Raw genomic sequence first — 19861 nt, 5'->3', positions numbered from 1 at the left:
AGATTGCCGGAAGAAATATCAACAACCTCAGATATGCAGATGACACAACCTTGATGGCAGAAAGTGAGGAGGAATTAAAGAACCTTTTAATGAGGGTGAAAGAGGAGAGCGCAAAATATGGTCTGAAGCTCAACATCAAAAAAACCAAGATCATGGCCACTGGTCCCATCACCTCCTGGCAAATAGAAGGGGAAGAAATGGAGGCAGTGAGAGATTTTACTTTCTTGGGCTCCTTGATCACTGCAGATGGTGACAGCAGTCACGAAATTAAAAGACGCCTGCTTCTTGGGAGAAAAGCAATGACAAACCTAGACAGCATCTTAAAAAGCAGAGACATCACCTTGCCGACAAAGGTCCGTATAGTTAAAGCTATGGTTTTCCCAGTAGTGATGTATGGAAGTGAGAGCTGGACCATAAAGAAGGCTGATCGCCGAAGAATTGATGCTTTTGAATTATGGTGCTGGAGGAGACTCTTGAGAGTCCCATGGACTGCTAGAAGATCAAACCTATCCATTCTTAAGGAAATCAGCCCTGAGTGCTCCCTGGAAGGACAGATCGTGAAGCTGAGGCTCCAATACTTTGGCCACCTCATGAGAAGAGAAGAATCCTTGGAAAAGACCCTGATGTTGGGAAAGATTGAGGGCACTAGGAGAAGGGGACGACAGAGGACAAGATGGTTGGACAGTGTTCTCGAAGCTACGAACATGAGTTTGACCAAACTACGGGAGGCAGTGGAAGACAGGAGTGCCTGGCGTGCTATGGTCCATGGGGTCACGAAGAGTCGGACACGACTAAACGACTAAACAACAACAATTACATTGAACTGAGATGCAGCATAACAGTTCGTATTATACCTCTGTTCAAGGATCTGCACTGGCTCCTGATTTGTTACAGAGACAAGCTGAAGATGTTGCTACTCGTATATAAAGTTCTTACCCACTTGGGACCAGTTAACTTGAAGGATCATCTTACATCATACTTGCCCACTTGGCCGCTTCGGTCTGCAGAACTTGCACTTTTACAAGTGCCATAGAATCACAGAATTAAATAATTTATTAGGCGGCTTCCAACAAAGATACATTAAAATGTCACACATTAAAAACTTCCCTAAACAGGGCTGCCTTCAGATGTCTTCTAAATGTCAGGTAGTTGTTTCTCTCTTTGACATCTGATGGGAGGGCAATCCACAGGGCGGGTGCCACTACCAAGAAGGCCCTCTGCCTGGTTCCCTGTAGCCTCACTTCTCGCAGGGAGGGAACTGCCAGAAGGCCCTTGGAGCTGGACCTCAGTGTCCAGGCTGAACGATGGGGGGTGGAGATGCTCCTTCAGGTATACAGGGACGAGGCTATTTAGGGCTTTAAAGGTCAGCACCAACACTTTGAATTGTGTTCGGAAATGTACTGGGAGCATAGAATCATATAATTGTAGAGCTGGAAGGGACTCCAAGCATCATCTAGTCTAAACCCCCTGCAATGCAGGAATCTCAACTAAAGCATCCAAGGCAGATAGCCATCCAACCTCTGCTTACAAACCTCTAAGGAAGGAGAGTCTCCAACCTCCAAAAGAGAGACCATTCCACTGTCAAACAGCTCTTACTGTCAGAAAGTTATTCCTCATACCAGAATCTCATTTCTGGCAACCTGAAGCTCACGGGGTGAAATGGCCCCAAACTCCAGAGGAGTTTATAAAGGTTTCCACCCATTCCTCATCCCATGGTGACCCATATGAGTTTTCTACAGTAGGCCCACATGGAGATCATGACATCAACAGAATCCTGTCCCCATTTGCCCCTCATTGACCCACACACCACTGGGCAATGGGGTTCCAGGGCCTCATTTGGCCCAGAACAAGGCTTAAACAGAAAAATCTGCAGCTTGAAATAGCTTCACTGTCTAATTCAAATTATGCTCTTCATAGAAATCACATGTAGCCATTTTGTTTGTTTGTTTGTTTGTTTTCTGCCTTTAAATCTCTGCCCCATAACAAAAGTTCTCTGAGACAAATAAACCACAAAAACACATTAAACTGCAAGGCAGAACAATAAAAGTCTATAACAAATTAATTATAAAACTGAAACACAATTAAAACATAAATTAAAACTCGATTAAGGGCCCTGCCTACCAAACATAAAACATTATTTATGGGTGAGGTTTTTGGGACCGTGGCTTCTATGTCTTTACTATGATGGTTGGTTTGTGCCTAGAGGTGGGGGTGGGGGAGATTAGAATCATTTCACATTTATGAACCTGCCTAATTCAGACTTTCCTAAACAGAGACATCCTTTGGAATTTACACTTTTTCAGCTTTTGGTAATATAATTTGCCAGTGCAATGTGAAAATAAATAAATAAATAATTTCTTATGCCCCACCTATTTGACTAGGTTGCCCCGGCCACTCTGGGCAGCTTCCAACAAAAAATAGGAACAGCAGCAACAACAAACACTAAAGTTTCCGAAAACACAGCTTCTTTCAGATGTCTACGAAAATTGCATAGTTGCTTTAACTCTTTGACATATACTGGGTGGGGATTCCACAGGGCAGGTGTGACTACCAAAAAGGCCTTCTGTCTGTATATCATTTTCACTAATCTATGCATTTTTATGCACATTTAACTCTAATAAATGCATTTGGGGCTGCAGTGTGCTCTATGTGGGGCTACCACTGAAGTAGACTTGGAAAGTACAATTGATCCAGAATGCAACTGATAGACTGCAGACTGGAAGCAGCCACCAGGACCATATCACACCAGTCCTAAAAGATCTACATTGGCTCAAATTTCTGAGCACAATTCAAAGTCTTGGTGTCGGGCTTCAGCCCTGTAAACCTGAGAGCCTCATTGTTCAGCCCAGACATTGTCTGGAAAATGAGAGGTAGAATCAGGCTGGTGGTTGGATTGAGGCCCACCCAATTGGTGTGTATGTGTGTGATGTTTGACTGGACCACTGAAGGGCCCCCAACTCATTTCCAGTGCAAAAAACGTTATTCCTGCCCATCCCTAGTTTTAAATGATTTATTGGTCGTGTGCTTTTTTTTTTTTGTACTGGATTATACTACTGATTATATTTAACTGCTACCCATCTGGACATTTTATGATGCAGAGACAACATAGGAATATTTTTTAACAATTAAATGAAAAACCACTCATTGAGCCAAATCTGGTTCCAAGGTTTGTTGCTGCCAATTCAGTTGCAAAAGAACGGGGCTGAAGAATCTTTATTTGCATCAGCCACAAGCCATAGCAATAAAATAAAATAAAATGTACTGAAGATAGAGATAAAAACTTAACTGTACAAAATACATTTTGGAGGCTTGCATCAATAATCAAATAATAGATCATATTCTAATTGCCCCCGCTAAAAATCTTGCAGTTTTTGCTAACACCTGATCAAAAGAATAGAGCTCTTTAGTAAGGCATCTAGAATGATGATGCTGTTTTATTATAAACTGATGTTTAACTGAATGTTTTATTGGTGGCCCCTGTTTTTTACTGATTTACTCACTGTATTTTTGGTTTTAAATGCATCTTGCTGTATTTTGTGTAAACTGCTTAGAGATTTTTGCATATTAAATAATATATAAATATTATTGGTTGGAGTGAAGATGATGGAAAGGTTGAAGTTCAGGGCTGGGCCTCCTCCTTCACAAGCTGACCCTCCAACTAAACAAGTTGTGGCCATAAAAGATTATAGGTCAGAAAATGCTGCAAGGGATTTTAGAAACAAGAACCTGGCTGAAATAGAAGGGTCAGGAAAGGGTGAAGGACAAGGTCACGACTAGGCCAGAGAATAAAAGGTGAGTTTTTAAGCAAAAGGAAGCTGTAAATGAGGCAAGCAGCAGAAGGCTCTGAAACTGTACTGGTTACTCACTGACTCTTGCTGAAGAATGAAAGAATGCCAACCATAGCTGCCAAGTTATCCCTTTTTTAAGGGATTTTCCCTTATGCTGAATAGGCTTCCTCGCGAGAAAAGGGAAAACTTGGCAGCTATGATGCCAACAATCATCTCGACAGCTGACACTGGCAAGTTGGCGGGTGCTACTGAAATGTGCTCATTATGCTTTTATATTAGATCATAATCACTTTCATTGGCAAAATAGCCTCCTGTCATCGGCTCATTGTAGTGGGCTGCTACCTTGCATCTTATATGTAAACTGTGAGGTTTCTGAGAGGCCTGTCTTTGATTATTTAAAGTTGAATGGGTTTTTCAGCAGCAAGCTCAACAGGACTCCCTCCTTCCTGCCCCTTCACCCATCCCAACAGAAGATAATCCCCCGGACTGCAGTAGCCATTCAGTCACACATGCATAGAAAGAGGAAGGGGAAGAACTTAGAATGGGAACAATAAGGAGAGGTGAAGGTAAAGGAACTTGAATACTGTATCCATTTATGTAAGGACATGTTTACACATAGGCTGGAGTCAAGTTCTTTACAAAGGTGGTTCCCTATTTGTGCTATCCAGGAATTAGGGAAAATAAGTCACATATCATATAGTATAATTTTATAAAAGGTAGTCATTGTGGTCTCTTCCAAATGTTGATGGCCTCCAACCCACATCAGCCACAGTCAGCAAGGTAATGGTCAGGTGTGATAGGAGTAACAGTCAAAAATAATCTGGAGGGCACCATTCTGGCTACCCCTGTCATGCTGCATATTGCACATATGCCTTCGAGGAGAAACACATTCACTATGCACTGATTCTGCTACCGTGGGGGCATAATGCAATGGGAATGTCACTGTGGGTTTCCTTTAGCCTGCTGAACTTTTATTACTACAGATGATTCAGGAAAGGGAAGGCAAGAAGTTTGACTTATGAATCCCAGGCTGATTTTGCAAGTCTCTTCCCCCACCCCCATTAGCTGAGAGACTTTACCTGAAAAGCACTGAAATATTATGAACAGCATGGAACTGTCTTTGCCAAGTTTAACCAAAGCTTTCATTTCCCTTGGCCTCTATTTCTCTCCTACTGTGACTGGGTTGCGATGCTTCATTTGCCTCACAAACCAACTGTATTAGTTTTGTTATTCCATAAAAGCTTCTTTCCACTCACTGGACATAGACAGGAAGTAGCTTTAAAATAATTCCAGTAATGTGATACCGCCTGCAGCCTCCTGATAACTGCTATACGCAGTTCACAAAAAATCATCTGACATCTTTGAAATGCTAATACTCTACCTGTACTTTGTTTAACCCATTCATATTTTTGAGCTGTTATCTCTGATATCAAACCGTTCATTTGGGTCTATTGGTCTGGCACCAACTGTTTCTAAAGGCCTCTTCGCACACTATGACACAGACATAGAGCGCCGTAGAAATAGCCTCCACATGATTGTTTCTCTACGCTGTGGGCATAAATTGTAGCAAACCTTGTCAGGTCTGTTTCCTGCATGATATTGAGATTCTGAATATAAGCAATTGTGATTTCTGGTAGTCGTGATCACAGAAATCCAACATGCAACATGTGTGATTTACATGGCCAGTAGGGTGATTACTTTTTTACAACCTCATTTCCCTGTATCATAATTTGATGAGCTTTCATTAAAGATTAGATAAAATCTTACTTTCAAAGAGATTTGATTAAAAAAACCTCACGCACAAAATGATTTTCAAAATTTTATTTATCAGTTTTTTGACCATTTTTGAAGTCACTGTAAGCAGATATAAAATTGAACCCAAGCTTTAGAGTCACATATCTACAACATTATCTAGGGTCATCAAACACACAAGGAAGCTTTATTTAGCTGCAGTAACAGTATAGATGCCGCTAGAAGACGATGTTTTGCTACCTCTCCTGTAGGTTCTTTTCCCAGGATGCCCTGCAGGGTCTGCTGGCTGAGTTTTGATGTCCCCAAAAGGGGCTTTTACCTTGTGCAGGTGTGACATTTGTATACCCTATGTTGCTAAGAACACTCCCCATTGTGGAATGTGGTGTTGTGTCCAAATTTGATACAATATATATATAGAATTGTTAATACAATTTTATGAAATGGTAAAACGGCATACAAAAATTAAAAACAGTTTGTGCGTGACCTTTTTAAACATTTCAATAGAATATACCTCATTTTAGTCATTAGTAGGCAAACGTTCATCCATTTGTGATACAGGAAATAATTTTTGAAAAAAAATATGAAAAAGTCATCACCCTAATGGCCAGCCATGCAATATATTGTATTCCCTAGGGCAGAGGAGATATCACATAAAGATTATTTCACTCTTTTTCCATACAGCTATACTGAGAAATTGTAGATAAGTCATAATACCAAGTGAATGAGGTACAGTAATTAGTATCACATCTCCATCCACCAGAATAGATTCTTACAGATATGTAAGAAGATGAGTCCAGTGTTGAAAGACCAAGACCCAGACATCAGTAGTGAACAAAATAATGGCCTGAGCACTGCAAAAATGCATGTGACACATTTAAAGATTCAGAAATGAACTGGGCACTTCAGAAATTATTGCTTTTTTTTGTTTAGTTTGCACTTACCAACCTCCACAACACTAGAACAGTTGGGATCTGTGAAGCCATCAGGACACTCGCAAGAGTAGAAGTTGTCGTCCAACCCAGACAAGCAGATGCCTCCATTTTCACAGGGGTTGGAGTCACATATATCCCCTGTGAATCAAAGAAAGGATTTCTCACAATCTTTTGAATATATAGTTTTCAAAATCATGATGAATGCTGTTGAAAATATAGTTTATTGGTGGTTAAGAGCATATACAGTATTTCCTAGCAACAAATTATCTAATGAACTTGATCGGTTTCTGTTAGGACTTTTACCGGAACAACCTTCATAAAAAGTGATGCTCCCTTCAATTATCATGGCATAAAGAGTTGTATTCTTGTGGAAACAATATAAAGGAGTGGAAGCACATGGATGTGTTTTCATCTCTGCAACATGAACTAATAATAAGTTATTGGAAACTAGTGCTAAAACTTAGAATCCTCTCAAGCCTTGTCCGTTCTGGTGACCTCAGAATATGCAGGACATTAGTTCTTATCAGCTCTAGCCAGTGTGGCCAATAACCAGGAGTAACTGGAGTTGTAGAGAAAAACACATGGAGGCACCTGGTTTAGGATAAGGACAGGTAGAAGATTGTTCTTCAATAAGAAGAGACAACATGATCCAAGGTATAGATTCCCAAAGTGATAGAAATATGGATTCCCAAAGCAAGTTTGTGCAACAACAAAGCATCATAATAGCATTTTATGCAGACCTAAAGCAAAAAAAAAAAAAAAGAGGAGATATCCAGATGCACTGTTCTATATATGTGTTTGTGGATGGGGTCGAGGGAAGGAAATCCTAATATTATTTCTGTGAGCTTCCTTCCAAATGTGTTTGGGATACTTGTTAGCAAAGAATAGCAATCTCCTTTGGATTGTTATACAAGTTAACAACCACCCCTCCCAAGACATTCCCCAATACCTATACACCATTAGGATGGATTCCCACTTTCTTTTGTGTACTTAAATAGTGTGGTCCTGAATAAAATTCACATGCACCTTGCCAGATATACAGGAAGTGTGTGTGTGTGTGTGTGTGTGTGTGTGTGTGTGTGTGAGAGAGAGAGAGAGAGAGAGAGAGAGAGAGAGAGAGAGAGAGAGAACATTTCAAGTGCACTTCCCTTAAAGACACACACAAATATTGCAATGCTCAGTCTTTTTTAATTCTACAATTTCATGCTCTTCAGAGTTGTATGATTGTACCCTAGAATTATAGAGTTGGATCTAGAGCAGGCATCCCCAAACTTCGTCCCTCCAGATGTTTTGGAGTACAATTCCCATCTTCGCCAACCTCTGGTCTTGTTAGCTAGGGATCATGGGAGTTGTAGGCCAAAACATCTAGAAGGTGGCAGTTTGGGGATGCCTAATCTAGAGGCATCTCCTGACAGAGGAAGCTCCTTTGACTCCAACTCCTTTGAGCAGAGTTGTGCCTTTATGCTTTAGCTACAATGTTAATTCATTCATTCATTGAATTTATATACTGCCCTAAATCCATAGATTTCAAGGTCATTGACAACATAAAAATACAAGATAAAAACACAAAATACACAAGAAAAACAAGGGGGGAAACCCATAAACCAATAATCCCCCTAACTCACTCCTCCCAATAGTTCCTTTATCTAATTTGCATATTTGAATTCATTTTCTGATTGTTGCTAAAAGAGCAAAACAGGGGCAAATATATAAAAATACAAGTATAAAAACACATACAAGTATAATGTTCCCTGGTTTTTAAGTTCTGCCTGTTATCATGTATTGGTATTATATTCCACCCTCCTCCTGTAGTGTAAAATAATAAACCCAATATGCTATAACATACAATAAATAATGAAAATATAGTACAGAAGCAGCAATAAATGCCTCAAAAACTCCGCTTCAACTATATTTCAAAGTCTAGTTTTTACCTTAAAGAAAACCAAGAGAAGAGAACACAACTAGATCTCTAGTGGGAAGGAATTCCATAATTGATTTGCCACCACTGGGAAAATTATTATATAGACAAATATCTAGAAAATTCTGATGACTGATGTTTAAATAAGTACATTTTTTGGAGGGGGGGAGACACGCAAATTGATGCACCTGTCATACCTACTGGTGGGATTTTTAAATAAATTAATTTTGCTTTGCAAAGGAAACTTTGTGTCCTGAATATGACATACAATTTTGGCAGGATCTCGGTAAAAGCATTTCAGATTGGACAGCTGTCATGCAGAGCTTCATATTGCCAGGAAAGCATCTATCTGAATAGCATCACTTTGACTTCACGGGAGTTTGATTAAGCACTTTGATGTCAGATGTCACTCTGATTTTAAATTGCATGCCGAGTTGCAAATTTCAAATGTGCTTCTCTATCCTACTTTCATAGTCTTGTTTTGTAATATCAAAAATGTTTGAGACTAGCTCACTCATTTTACCAGCTGAATTCCCTTTCTTCGTGTGCATGCATGTGTCTAATTTGCTATTTTATAAATTCCTCTTATTAGGAATAGTGTTTCTTACCTACTTAAGTGCTGAGAGGTCCAGGATTGTGTAATTTCCTCTGGATGAGAAAGCACCAGAGGTTTATGATGTAATATGTTTTATTTACAAACATATACAAACAAAGCACAGTTAAAGCAAAATTACTCCTACAGGAAGCAGCAAAATGGTTGATTCCCAAAGCACTAGTGTGGATTCCTACAGCCTAGCATGCTCTCAGCAGCCTCTGCTCCCCACTCTTTCAGTCTCTTTTTTGCTCTTCGTGCTTCCTGGAGCAAGTGAAGAAGGAGCCATGTGGCTTGGCTCCCAACTCAGCAAATGCTGCAAGTGAACTGAATCTCTCTAAAAGATTTCATAATCTATTTCTTTGCTAACCCAAAGATTGCATGATCCTTTCATAAATGAGTGATGAATTTCAACCCCCCCCCCCAAATATTAACAATAAGAAGCAGATTAAGATGAATTCCTAATCACATTTACCTGGAGTAAGCATCGTTGAAGTCAATGTGATTTACTTCTGAGTAGACATAGTTAGGACTGTAGTTTTCGTGCATATGGGCTGCCTTTGGCAACAAACAGCAAAGCAAAGAGGCACCTATATATACACACACATCAATGACTTTGTAACACCTTAACAGCCCCTCTATTATCCAGAAACAAAAACCTTGTGATATTCACTTCCCTGTGTGTTCTTTTTCAAAGTAAATCAAGCAGCTAACATCCCATCAGTTAGCCATCTCCCTGGAGGGTTCCAAGCCTCTAGCGAGCTTCTTGATAACAGTGTTATGAAGTATCAAAGTGAAATGTCAAAAAATGACATTAATTACTTATAATCTGTGGACTTAAAAAAAGAAAAACCTTCTGTGAACAAATGTGGATTGCATTTGCTTCAAGGAATTCCGTTCCTGAACACTGAGCAATCACACAAAATTTCCATATTTGAGCTTACAGCAGAATTCTCTGACATCTCGCACAAGGGATCCCGGAGTCAGGAGGTTTGCAACCTATGCTCTCAGAGTACATACCCTCATTACATTCAGCACAGAACCCCTCCACAACAGGGACCTGCATCTCCTGCACCTGGAGGGAATTGTCGGAAAGGAGGAGATATGCTAGGTTCCAAGCCTGAGGTCTGCCCATGGAAAGCCTTCCACTTCTGGAGGAAGGTTCAGAATCTGGGAGTACCTAGGAGGCATAAAAGTGGGGCCAAGTTGCTCACCATTGTGCCCTTGGAGCTTTTTGACAGCACTGGGAAAATATAGTCATGCAAGCTATACCTGCTATAGTCCTGTCTTTTATACATTTATATTTTACTTATATATATTCAGAGCATTTGTTTATTTCTACTCTATTAAAAGTGCAGGAGCCCCGTTTCCCCTTTCACCTGGCCAACCTAGTATAGTATGCTTATTTAAAGCATTACAGACATTAACAAAAGAAAGTGGTAATGCCCAAAACAGCACTGTCACACGATCAGGTACACATTTGTTGCCTTGATGACTGCATGTGAGCTCCAATCAAATTACTTCTCAGTAAAGAGCTAGGCTCTCCTCCTGCCATACTCTGCATGCATCTTGGTGTACTGTACCCACAAACCTCTTTAACAACACCATCTCCAACATGTCTGCTCAAAAGTAAAGTCCTGCTGAGTTCAATGGTGCTTACTCTCAAGTAAGTGGGTATAGGATTGCAGGCTATATTTGCCCACAGTTATGCAGAAGGCCCACGTTCCCCCTCTGCCCAGGTTCAAACTCCAGATCGAAAGCTTTCTCCAATCTCAGCAACTCTGCCTGTAACCGGGAGGTAAATTATGCAGGAGCATCGATGTTGTTCAATTCAGGATGACTGCCAGTTCTGCAAAGTGTCCTTTATTTGCCTTGTCTTGCCTTGCCCTTCCTGGATTAGTTCCTAGCCCAATCTTAATCATGCCCTGGACCAATATGTAGTGCCAAAGCCTTGCTGCCAGACCAACAGTGCTAACCCATTCAAGCCTGCTGCCAGTAGATCTCATTCCCCTCTTGTTTCCCAATAATTTATACATATGTATGATTACAAACAGATGCAGCCAGTTTTCCCACTCTCCATAATTTATGGGCTCCTGTATTGTAGGGGCATAATTTACCCACTCTAAGGTTTGCATAGGGAATAACTGGAGGGCTTTTTAAAAAGTCTATAAGGGCCTTCCTTCCCTCCCCATAGTTTCATACTTCACTTGGTCCTGTCTTTTCGGTTGTGGGCTACTTTTCTTCTTGCTTCACCTCTTGCAGTTTCCTTTCCCTGTGGCTTTTCTAATACATGGGGCTGTTTCCTCCACCTTTTCGTTTCATCACTGCTGACAGGTTTTTGGATAGACAAGTCCTCTTGAGTCTCAGTCCCTGGCTGCAATACTCCACAGTTCAAGCTTGCCGGCCCTTCACTGACTACATGGGTGGGGGCATGAAGTGGGTCTCCACAGTTGGGCCTCAGAATGAACTTCAACACCTTTTAGCTGCTGTTCAAACATGACACTAATCTCATGACATTCCATTTCCATTCTCTCCTTCAAGGTTGCTGTAATTTCTTCTGCCAGTCATTGTTGCATTGCTCTGGTTCCCCCCCCCCCCCCAGGAATGCTGTTCATACACCAGCTCCCATTTCCCTCCAAGGAAAAAATATATCATACTGTCCTCCTAAAACCACTGTTAAGCATTGTGATCTACAGTAGGTGGCAAGAAGACCACTGGTAAGACTACAGCGTTTAGTTTCCCCTACATGAAAAGGCATAGGAGACATGTCATTTTTTACACGTCTGTTTGATTTACAAATATACAAGCAAAGCTAATAGTGGCCTGCATTAAGCAGCATAACCTCTAATCCTGCTTCAGGTTTCCCCAATCGGCAGCATGAACCTTTGCAGTTCCCCAGGCTAATCTCAGCCCAAGTGGACTCACAGTGATTTCTAACTCTGTATTTGTCTCCAAACTACAAGGGCATTCTCTTTCTTTCCTACCCCCCTCCGCCTTTGCAAAGCACTGGTCTCACACCTAATGCCTGCAGGTAAATTGCTCATTTAGTAAAACATCTCCCCTCATTAGCTTCCATTGAGGAAACATCAACTGATCATCCCTATTAGCAAGCAATCAGCTTAACAATGGATAGCCATCTAGCAACCACATCACCATCAATATAAACACTAACTACTCATGCATATTATTTTACAGGAAAAAGAATGTTTGTTATATATCATCCATTACACCCACCTATCCATATGTAATTACACCAGTGTGCACTAACAGGTAATCAGTATAATAAATACAATAATTTGCATGCTAACAGGACACTTGTAGCACATTTTAAAAGCACAGTTAATGCATATTGGCCAATGCATGTTTGGCACAATATACCAAGCACTGTAATCTCAATTAATTTCAGCAGAGCTTGAATCTAGATGGTGGCAATTGATCCAATGTTCCTAATCAAGAGATTGCAGGGTGCATCATGCAATGTGGTGCTGCCACTTTGACAGGACTAACAACCAGCTGAGAAAGAGAAGAAAACAAATGGTGTTGCTGTCACACAGAAGACCACAATGCCTCCCACCAGAATCCCTTACCATGGAGTTGGGTTCCTTGACCACAGGAAAGAGTAATCAGGAGAGGGGGCAGAGCAGAAGTTGTACAGAGGATGTAGTCATTTCTGTCTTCTCTCTGCCATCCCATTTCTCTATGGGTCTATTGCAGCCATCGTCTTCTCATTTCCCACTCCTGCCCTGCATGTGATGTCCCTCAAAACATAAGAAGGCTGCTTTCTTGCTGAGTTTGTGCTTTGAAGTTGAGAGCAAGTGGGTTGGAAATCAGAGTTCACAGAGGTACCGGTAGGTGGTATTCTGGTTCTTTGCTGCATGCTAAGATGGGCATGAGCCCCCTGCCCCACTTCATTCAGCACCTGGTTTTGTCCAGTTTTCTTGCTTCCTTCACCTGCTCCCCAACCTTCCTTTTTCTCCCTGGAACTCCTGCCCAGTTTTTGCTCTTGGAGTTTCTTCAGGAACATGCTCTTTTCCGCTCGGTCACCTACCAGGAAGTGCAGCCAGCTCAGAGGCTGCAAGCAGTGGCACAAAGCTTTCCCCCTCCACCCAGGGGGAGAAAACCCTGCCTGCCAGAGTGCAGCCAGCTGAGAGCAAAGAGCCTTGCACTGCTTCAAGTAGTACCTTAGGCTTTCCTCCCACTTTTTTTTTTAAAAAGAAATAATTTCACTAGAGCCAGATGACACTGAAGTCCAGAGAGCCCAGAGCAGGCTGGATTACACCAGGCACCTGGTGACATTTGGCGATGGGCCAAAGATTCCCCATGTGGGCTTTGCAAAGTTTCATCAATTACATTTTTCTAAAACTTGTAAGTACTGTAGTGTAGCAGCAGGTGCCATCTTAGAGAGAGCACTCCCCTCTCTGACACATGCCTATATAATCCTAAAAAGTATGCCTTCTTTCTACAGTGATATTCATATTCAGGTTTATGCTACTCAAAGCAATTAACCAATCAACCAAAGTTCATTGATGAATCAGCAAATATTGCATTCAATTGGGTAACAGCTCCTAAACCTTTAACATGAGTCAGATTGTATCCAGAAACATGACATGTAGGCCAAAATATGTTTGTTTGCATGGTACACTCAGACCTTAGATATCTCAATCATTTGTATCTAATGTTTCTAAGGAGTGTCATGAGATGCATGTTCATCTAGCTTAATGAGTGCCTGCTATAATGTAGGGCTTTTAAAAATAAAAGAAATAAATTATTAATCAGGTCTGCCTGGCTCTGCGGAGGAGTGTTACAAAGCGCTGTGGGTGGAGGGCAAACAGGCTGCAGACATCCAAGCACCACCAGCCTCCTACAGCACAAAGATTCAGAAAGCCACGTCTGCTGTTTTAATTTTAGAGCCATGATTTCAGCACTAAGATTGCCTGCATTGAATCTGTCTCTTTTCCAAATGAACAGGAAGAAGGGGGGGGGGAACCCTGCCAGGTGTTAGGGAAGTAGGTCATTTTGAAAATTGGCACACGTGCACCTGCTTCGTGTTTATTCTGTGTCCTATCCTGCCAATTAAGCATCTGAGGGAGCTGCATGTTGGTTCAAGCAGAGAACCAATGACCTGCCTTTCCATATCTGAAAGCATCTGCTTTTCTGCTCTTCCCTGGCACTCTCTGCGTATGTTTCATGCTGTTCACAGTGTTCTTTGGGGAGAAAAGGTGGCTAGAGGTCAACCTTAGAGAGATCAATTTGATATGTCTTTAGGGAAGGGGGGGAGGAGATGTTGTGGACCCAATTATTACCAACGTAAGTGCAAGAAGCTCGGGGAATTCTGTTCCCAGCAATGTTAATAATTAATTTGGCAAAAGAAAACACTGCTTGTGCAAACCCATATGGAAAATTTGATTAAAATTAAATAGGAATCTTGGGCATAAGATAATGTTCCTGAGTTCATGTTGTTCAATTACACAGTCTATCTGTGTCAGGAGCCAAGCAGTCTTGGTGGGTTTGAGGATGAATGAGCAGCAGATTTCTGTTTCTGGAAACCTTGTCTCATTTTATGCTGGGATTACATTACACACAGCTATTTGAATTATTTCTGGCTAGGATGTTTGAAAGTGTCAGAAACTGGCACAAAGAGTTTTAGCGAGCTGCCTAACTTACTGTCTATAATTTGACCAATGGACTACGTGGTATGTACCATCAGGATTTCTGATACTGGGTCTTCTGTCAATACCATTCTCTTCATACTGTGGAGACCATGCTGTGCTTACAGAATAGTGGTGCTGTTGGCTTCAGGCCCAGAATGTTCAGGGGCTCAGGCTTAAAACAGAAAGCTCTGCTCTTCATTACACTGCCTGCATTCACATTCAACATGAAGCCACAATTGCATTTTACGACCCAAGGCAGGCAAGAGCTGCATGCAGGTACAGTCACTTTGTGCCTCCCTTTGCATGAGTTGCTGAACAAGCTAGGATTCAGAATTTATACCTTCCCATACCATGAAAACCCAGAAACTGTAGGTAACGGCTTCCAAACATGACCATAAGAGCACTTCCAGGCTGTCACTATTTTTGGCTGGGATTCAATCACTTGTCAGTAAACTGCAGTTGACTGGGGGGTCTTGAGCAACAAACCTGCTTCTCCAAAAGATCAGACTTTTTTGCAATAAGGCAAGTGATGTGAAAATTCATTGGAAAGTGTGTGGTAGCACTTGCTTTGACACAGCATCAGCTCGCCTTCCCATTAACAAATCAGAATGAATGTCATTAAAAGCCAACATTGTGCAACCTCCCTGCAAACAAATCAGGAAGAGTGCTCAATAAACAGGTCAACTGAAAGAAACCTAAGCCAACTTTAAAACATGGTTTCCTATCCTGGCATGATCACTGGTTTGTTCACATATAATGGGAGGCTATGGTTGGAAGCTGAATCCTTGCTTGTATTGCTGCTCATAATAAGGAAGGAGTGAAGCTGCTATAAATGGACTGAGTGCTAATGATGCAGTCCATCCCATCTTAACCAGGATTTCTAGCTTAGCCCTGTGTGCAGGCACAGCTATTGTGAGGGAACACACGGCAAGCACAAAAGGCTTTATTGCGCTTGCAGTATAATTAGTTTTGTATCTAGTCCCATCATTTTAATTATTAAAAATAAAATATTAAAAACAAAGTCAAAATTAAATTTAAATTAAATTATTTAAATTAAATTATTAAAATTAAAATTTTAAAACTAATCCAGAATGTGGCACCTAGACTGGTGACTGGGAGTGGCTGCTGGGACCATATAACATTGGTCCTAAAGGATCTTAATTGACTCCCGGTGCATTTGCGAGCACAATTCAAAGTGTTGGTGCAGACCTTTAAAGCCCTAAACGGCCTCTGCCCAGTGTGGCTAAAGGAGCGTCTCTTCCTCCATCATTTAGCCTCCTCCTCCAAGGATCCTCCTCCAAGGGTCTTCTGCTGGTTCCCTCACTGCAAAAAGCAAAGTTACAGGGAAACAGGTAGAGGGCCTTCTCGGTAGTGGTGCCCTCCTTGTGGAACACCCTCACTTCAGATGTAGAGGAGATAAAGAACTACATAACTTTTAGAAGACATCTGAAGGCAGCCCTGTATCAGGAAGTTTTTATTGTTTGATGTTTTGTTATGTTTCAAGATATGTTGTAAGCCGCCCAGAGTGGCTGGGCTGGGGAAACTCACCCAGATGGGTGGGGTATAAATAATAAAATTATTATTAAAGGTAGAATTGGAAAACTGGTCAGTATTACCCAACAGGAATTAAAGCTTCTTATCCCTACAAACAATTTCAGTTTTCAGTGTGTGCATAGCAAATAAGATCGCACTAAATAAAAAAATTCCTTCAGTAGCACCTTAAAGACCAACTAAGTTAAGGTGCTTCTGAAGGATTTTTTTATTATTTTGCTTCGACTCAGACCAACATGGCTACCTACCTGTAACAAGATCACGCTATTTTGAGAAAGCAAAACTGACATATCTTTATTAGGTTGCTGTTCTTATTTTCCATTGCATGCTTTGCTTGCTGCTGCTCAGTTGCTTACAGAAGCGTTTTTCCTACTTTAAACACATTATTGTAACTGACACAGTTTTTCCTCCCCCAAAAAACATAAAAAATGAAAGTTCAAATTCTGTATACCCTTAAGAGGAACAATGTAATAACTAGCTTTCAAGTCCATAGCCACTCTCCCCCTCCCAAAAACTACAGCAGAGTGAGAGAATTATTGTGGCTGCTAAATTCCCCCTGCACAAATAGACTACTCCAGCTCAGAAGGTATTGTGCAAAAATCCTGCAAACTGTTGCTCTCCAAAATTGTGACTCTATTCCTCCCCGTTCTCTTTCCTACCAACAGTGCTTTACTGTGTCAGGCACAGAGCCAATTAAACGCTGCAGCAATGCCACTTTTCTGGGCTCACTAAGGATCTTACAGCAAATTCTTATGCACATTTGCTAGGAAGTCTCACTGTGTTGCATGGGACTTGCTTCTAGGTAAGTGTACATAGGATTTTAGCCTACAAAAAATGATCTCTCTCTCTCCTTCTCCAACCTACATCTCAAAAGCATGTTTAAATATTCTATTCTAATAATAATAATACTTTCCCAAAGCTGCCAATGCATCATATTATATTTGGTTAGCATTTTGTACTCCTATCCACAGAGCCGTCTTGAGCAAGTCGGGCGCCCTGGTGCTGAGACGCGGGGATCACTCCGGCGCCCCCGCCCTTGAAGTGCGCAGCGCCCCCTGCTGGTCCGGCACCCTGGGGCCCCACGCCGGGCCTGCCTATCCAGATTGCATGCAGGTCATGTGTCCCTATAGCCCAACATTTATTATACTATTGATGGAAAGGTTGCAAACTTTTTCAGACAACTGGGTGGCAATGATGATTTGGTGGGTGGGTATGCCAATGTAAATATGCAAAGGATTATGTGAGCCTAGGGCTTTTAGATAACGACAATAACTGATGCAGCCTATACAGATCACAAGGTCAATCAATATGAGGGTTCTTTCATGACTAAGCATAAATCTGGCCTGTGACATTAAAACTTCTGAGCAACTGTTTTCTAGAATACCTGTCCAGATGATACAGTCAAGAAAACAAGAAATATTTATCAAGAAGGATGACTTATCAGACATGATAGCATGTTCCGCTACATGTATAGACTAAATACCCATTGGCCATGCACTTCAGTATTGATGTGTCCACATGCCATGCCAACATAATGAGAAAAGTCCCATGAATGTACCAGTGTAGGCAAAGAGATGAAGTCCACTTCCTTGTCATGCACTCAGTGAATTCTTTCTTTTGGTGGGAGGCATAGGAGCACCCTTAGAATCTATCCAGAATCATTCCAGAGCAGCTAACATAGTTCAGCAGTAAGCCAAACCATGGCTTACTGGGAGCAGCCAAATGTGTAGGCTTTCAGAGAAGAACTTGCAGCTGCTTTACTCCCTCCCTTGGCCTTTTTGATTCCTCGTTGCATTGAGCTAAGCTTAGCATATCATCCAAACCTGGTCTTCTGGCTAAGACTTTTCCTCAATAAACCATGAGCTGTAAATAACCAGCATAGCTATGTTGACTTTTTTCTCCTTGACAGCCATTCTCCTTGTCCTCAACTTGGCTATCAGTCACTGAGGTACATTATCACCAATACAAAATAGTATATTGCAGCAGTGTAATGAATACAGGATGCCTGATTCCACCAGAGCAAGAAGAGAAAAGGGGTGACACTTATTGTTTTGGCTGTCAGGCACCAAGGACATGCTGCATTCATGATCACCATATAAAGGCTTTGATGCTAAATGAGGTAGTATTAAATGTGGCAAATATCCATATTTGTGCAGGTGATGCACCGGTATATATGTATATCTGCTAACCACCATCACCACAACAACCATCTCCTCCTCCTGCCCTTCCTCTGAGGAGCTCAGAGTGGTAGGAACATAGATTAATCCATAATGAGGTATTTTTATCCTCAAGAAACTTCCCTCCATTTCTGAAAAAATTCTCCATTCTCTTAAGACAAAACTATGTAACTATAGAAAACTGGAATTCTTAATAGGTTGACTCTATATTCTACTTTTACAGGCCTCTGTTTGAAGGGCTGTCAACAGACACTCCACTATTTGAAATGATTTTATCTGAAAGGCTGTCCAAAAATAAACTAAGAAGGGAGAGGAAGGGCTTTGAAATTGCCCATCAAGAATTAGCAAAGTAGACAGCAGATGGAGCAGGCATACAGATCACCTGGACAGTATTCTCCACTATGGTAATTTATATTGTATTTCTACTTAGTTTATAGTTGTTGTTGTTGTTGTTGGCATCCATCTGTCTCAAGAGACAACAGAGTGCAACTCTGAGGGTGCAGTTTACCTGTGTAGGGAAGCTTTTTAATGTGTAATGTTTTATTATGTTTTTATATGTATTGCAAGCCACGCAGAGGGGCTGGGGCTACTCAGATGGGTCTACCAGTGGCTGCAACCACTTTCCAAACAAACCCCCCAGAGTTCACAGCCAGAGTGGAAAGTGAGCAGCTGAAGCACCCTGCAGTGTTAGAGGAGGGCTCAGGTGAGTTCAGATACACAGGAAATCCAAAGAAAAATGCCCAAACTGTCACAGTGAGTAGGTCTAACGATTTATTAAAGAAGGGTACCAACTACAGTGAAGGTGTGACAACTCCCTCCTTGCCCCTGCTCACAGCATTCCATGAGACAGACGTCAAAGCAGGGAAATGGCTTCCCCACACCCAAGTAAAGACACACACAACCAGGCAGACTATGTCACATGGGAACACAGGTGGCTGGTATCCACCATTACCCCCCCCCCAGTCATGTGAAACACACACGAACCCATCACTGCAGCTGATGCCAATTAGGCAGGTGTCATCATGACCATCAATATGCTGCAAGCAGGGCTTCCAAACCAGCTTGTCTTTTTGGGTCAGCAGACCCCTGGAACTGCTCAGCAGAACAATATGAAATCCATGCCCCTGACATCAGCAAAATTTTAATTGCAACACACATTGCACATTTTTATTCATAGCTGGTCTTCCAAAATGGCTAAAGACTTACTTTTTAAAAAAAGTTCATAAGGACCCTTTCAGGAATGAGCCCTTATGCAATTGCTTAAACTACACCATGGATAATCTGGCCTTGGCTGCAATTCTGCTCGCACTTTCCAGAGAGTAAGCCCCATTAAACATAACAGAATTTACTTCTGTCTAAACAAGCAGAGGGTTGTGCTGTAAAGTTGTGATCCTAAAGTCACATGAGCAGATTGGGACTCACTTCTGCGTACACATACAAAGGATTTACTGCATGAATTGCACCTCATAGAATTATAATATAGGCTGTTATAGTCTTCCA

At 41.5% G+C, this 19861-nt stretch overlaps 1 protein-coding gene across 1 annotated transcript in view; it reads right to left on the bottom strand.

Annotated features, from left to right (window-relative positions):
* EDIL3 (EGF like and discoidin domains 3) overlaps positions 1–19861 on the bottom strand; it is a 223957-nt gene that overhangs the window by 148639 nt on the left and 55457 nt on the right. Inside the window, exon 2 of the mRNA XM_060280211.2 lies at positions 6482–6610. Within this exon, the coding sequence (XP_060136194.1) occupies positions 6482–6610 (129 nt within the window). The remainder of the gene's footprint in view (positions 1–6481; positions 6611–19861) is intronic.

The sequence above is a fragment of the Zootoca vivipara genome, chromosome 10, assembly GCF_965207765.1.
Source record: "Zootoca vivipara chromosome 10, rZooViv2.hap1.1, whole genome shotgun sequence".
Classification (NCBI taxonomy): Eukaryota; Metazoa; Chordata; class Lepidosauria; order Squamata; family Lacertidae; genus Zootoca; species Zootoca vivipara.
The sequence above is the reverse complement of the archived record's forward strand: the minus strand, read 5'-3'. Positions and strand labels throughout refer to the sequence as shown.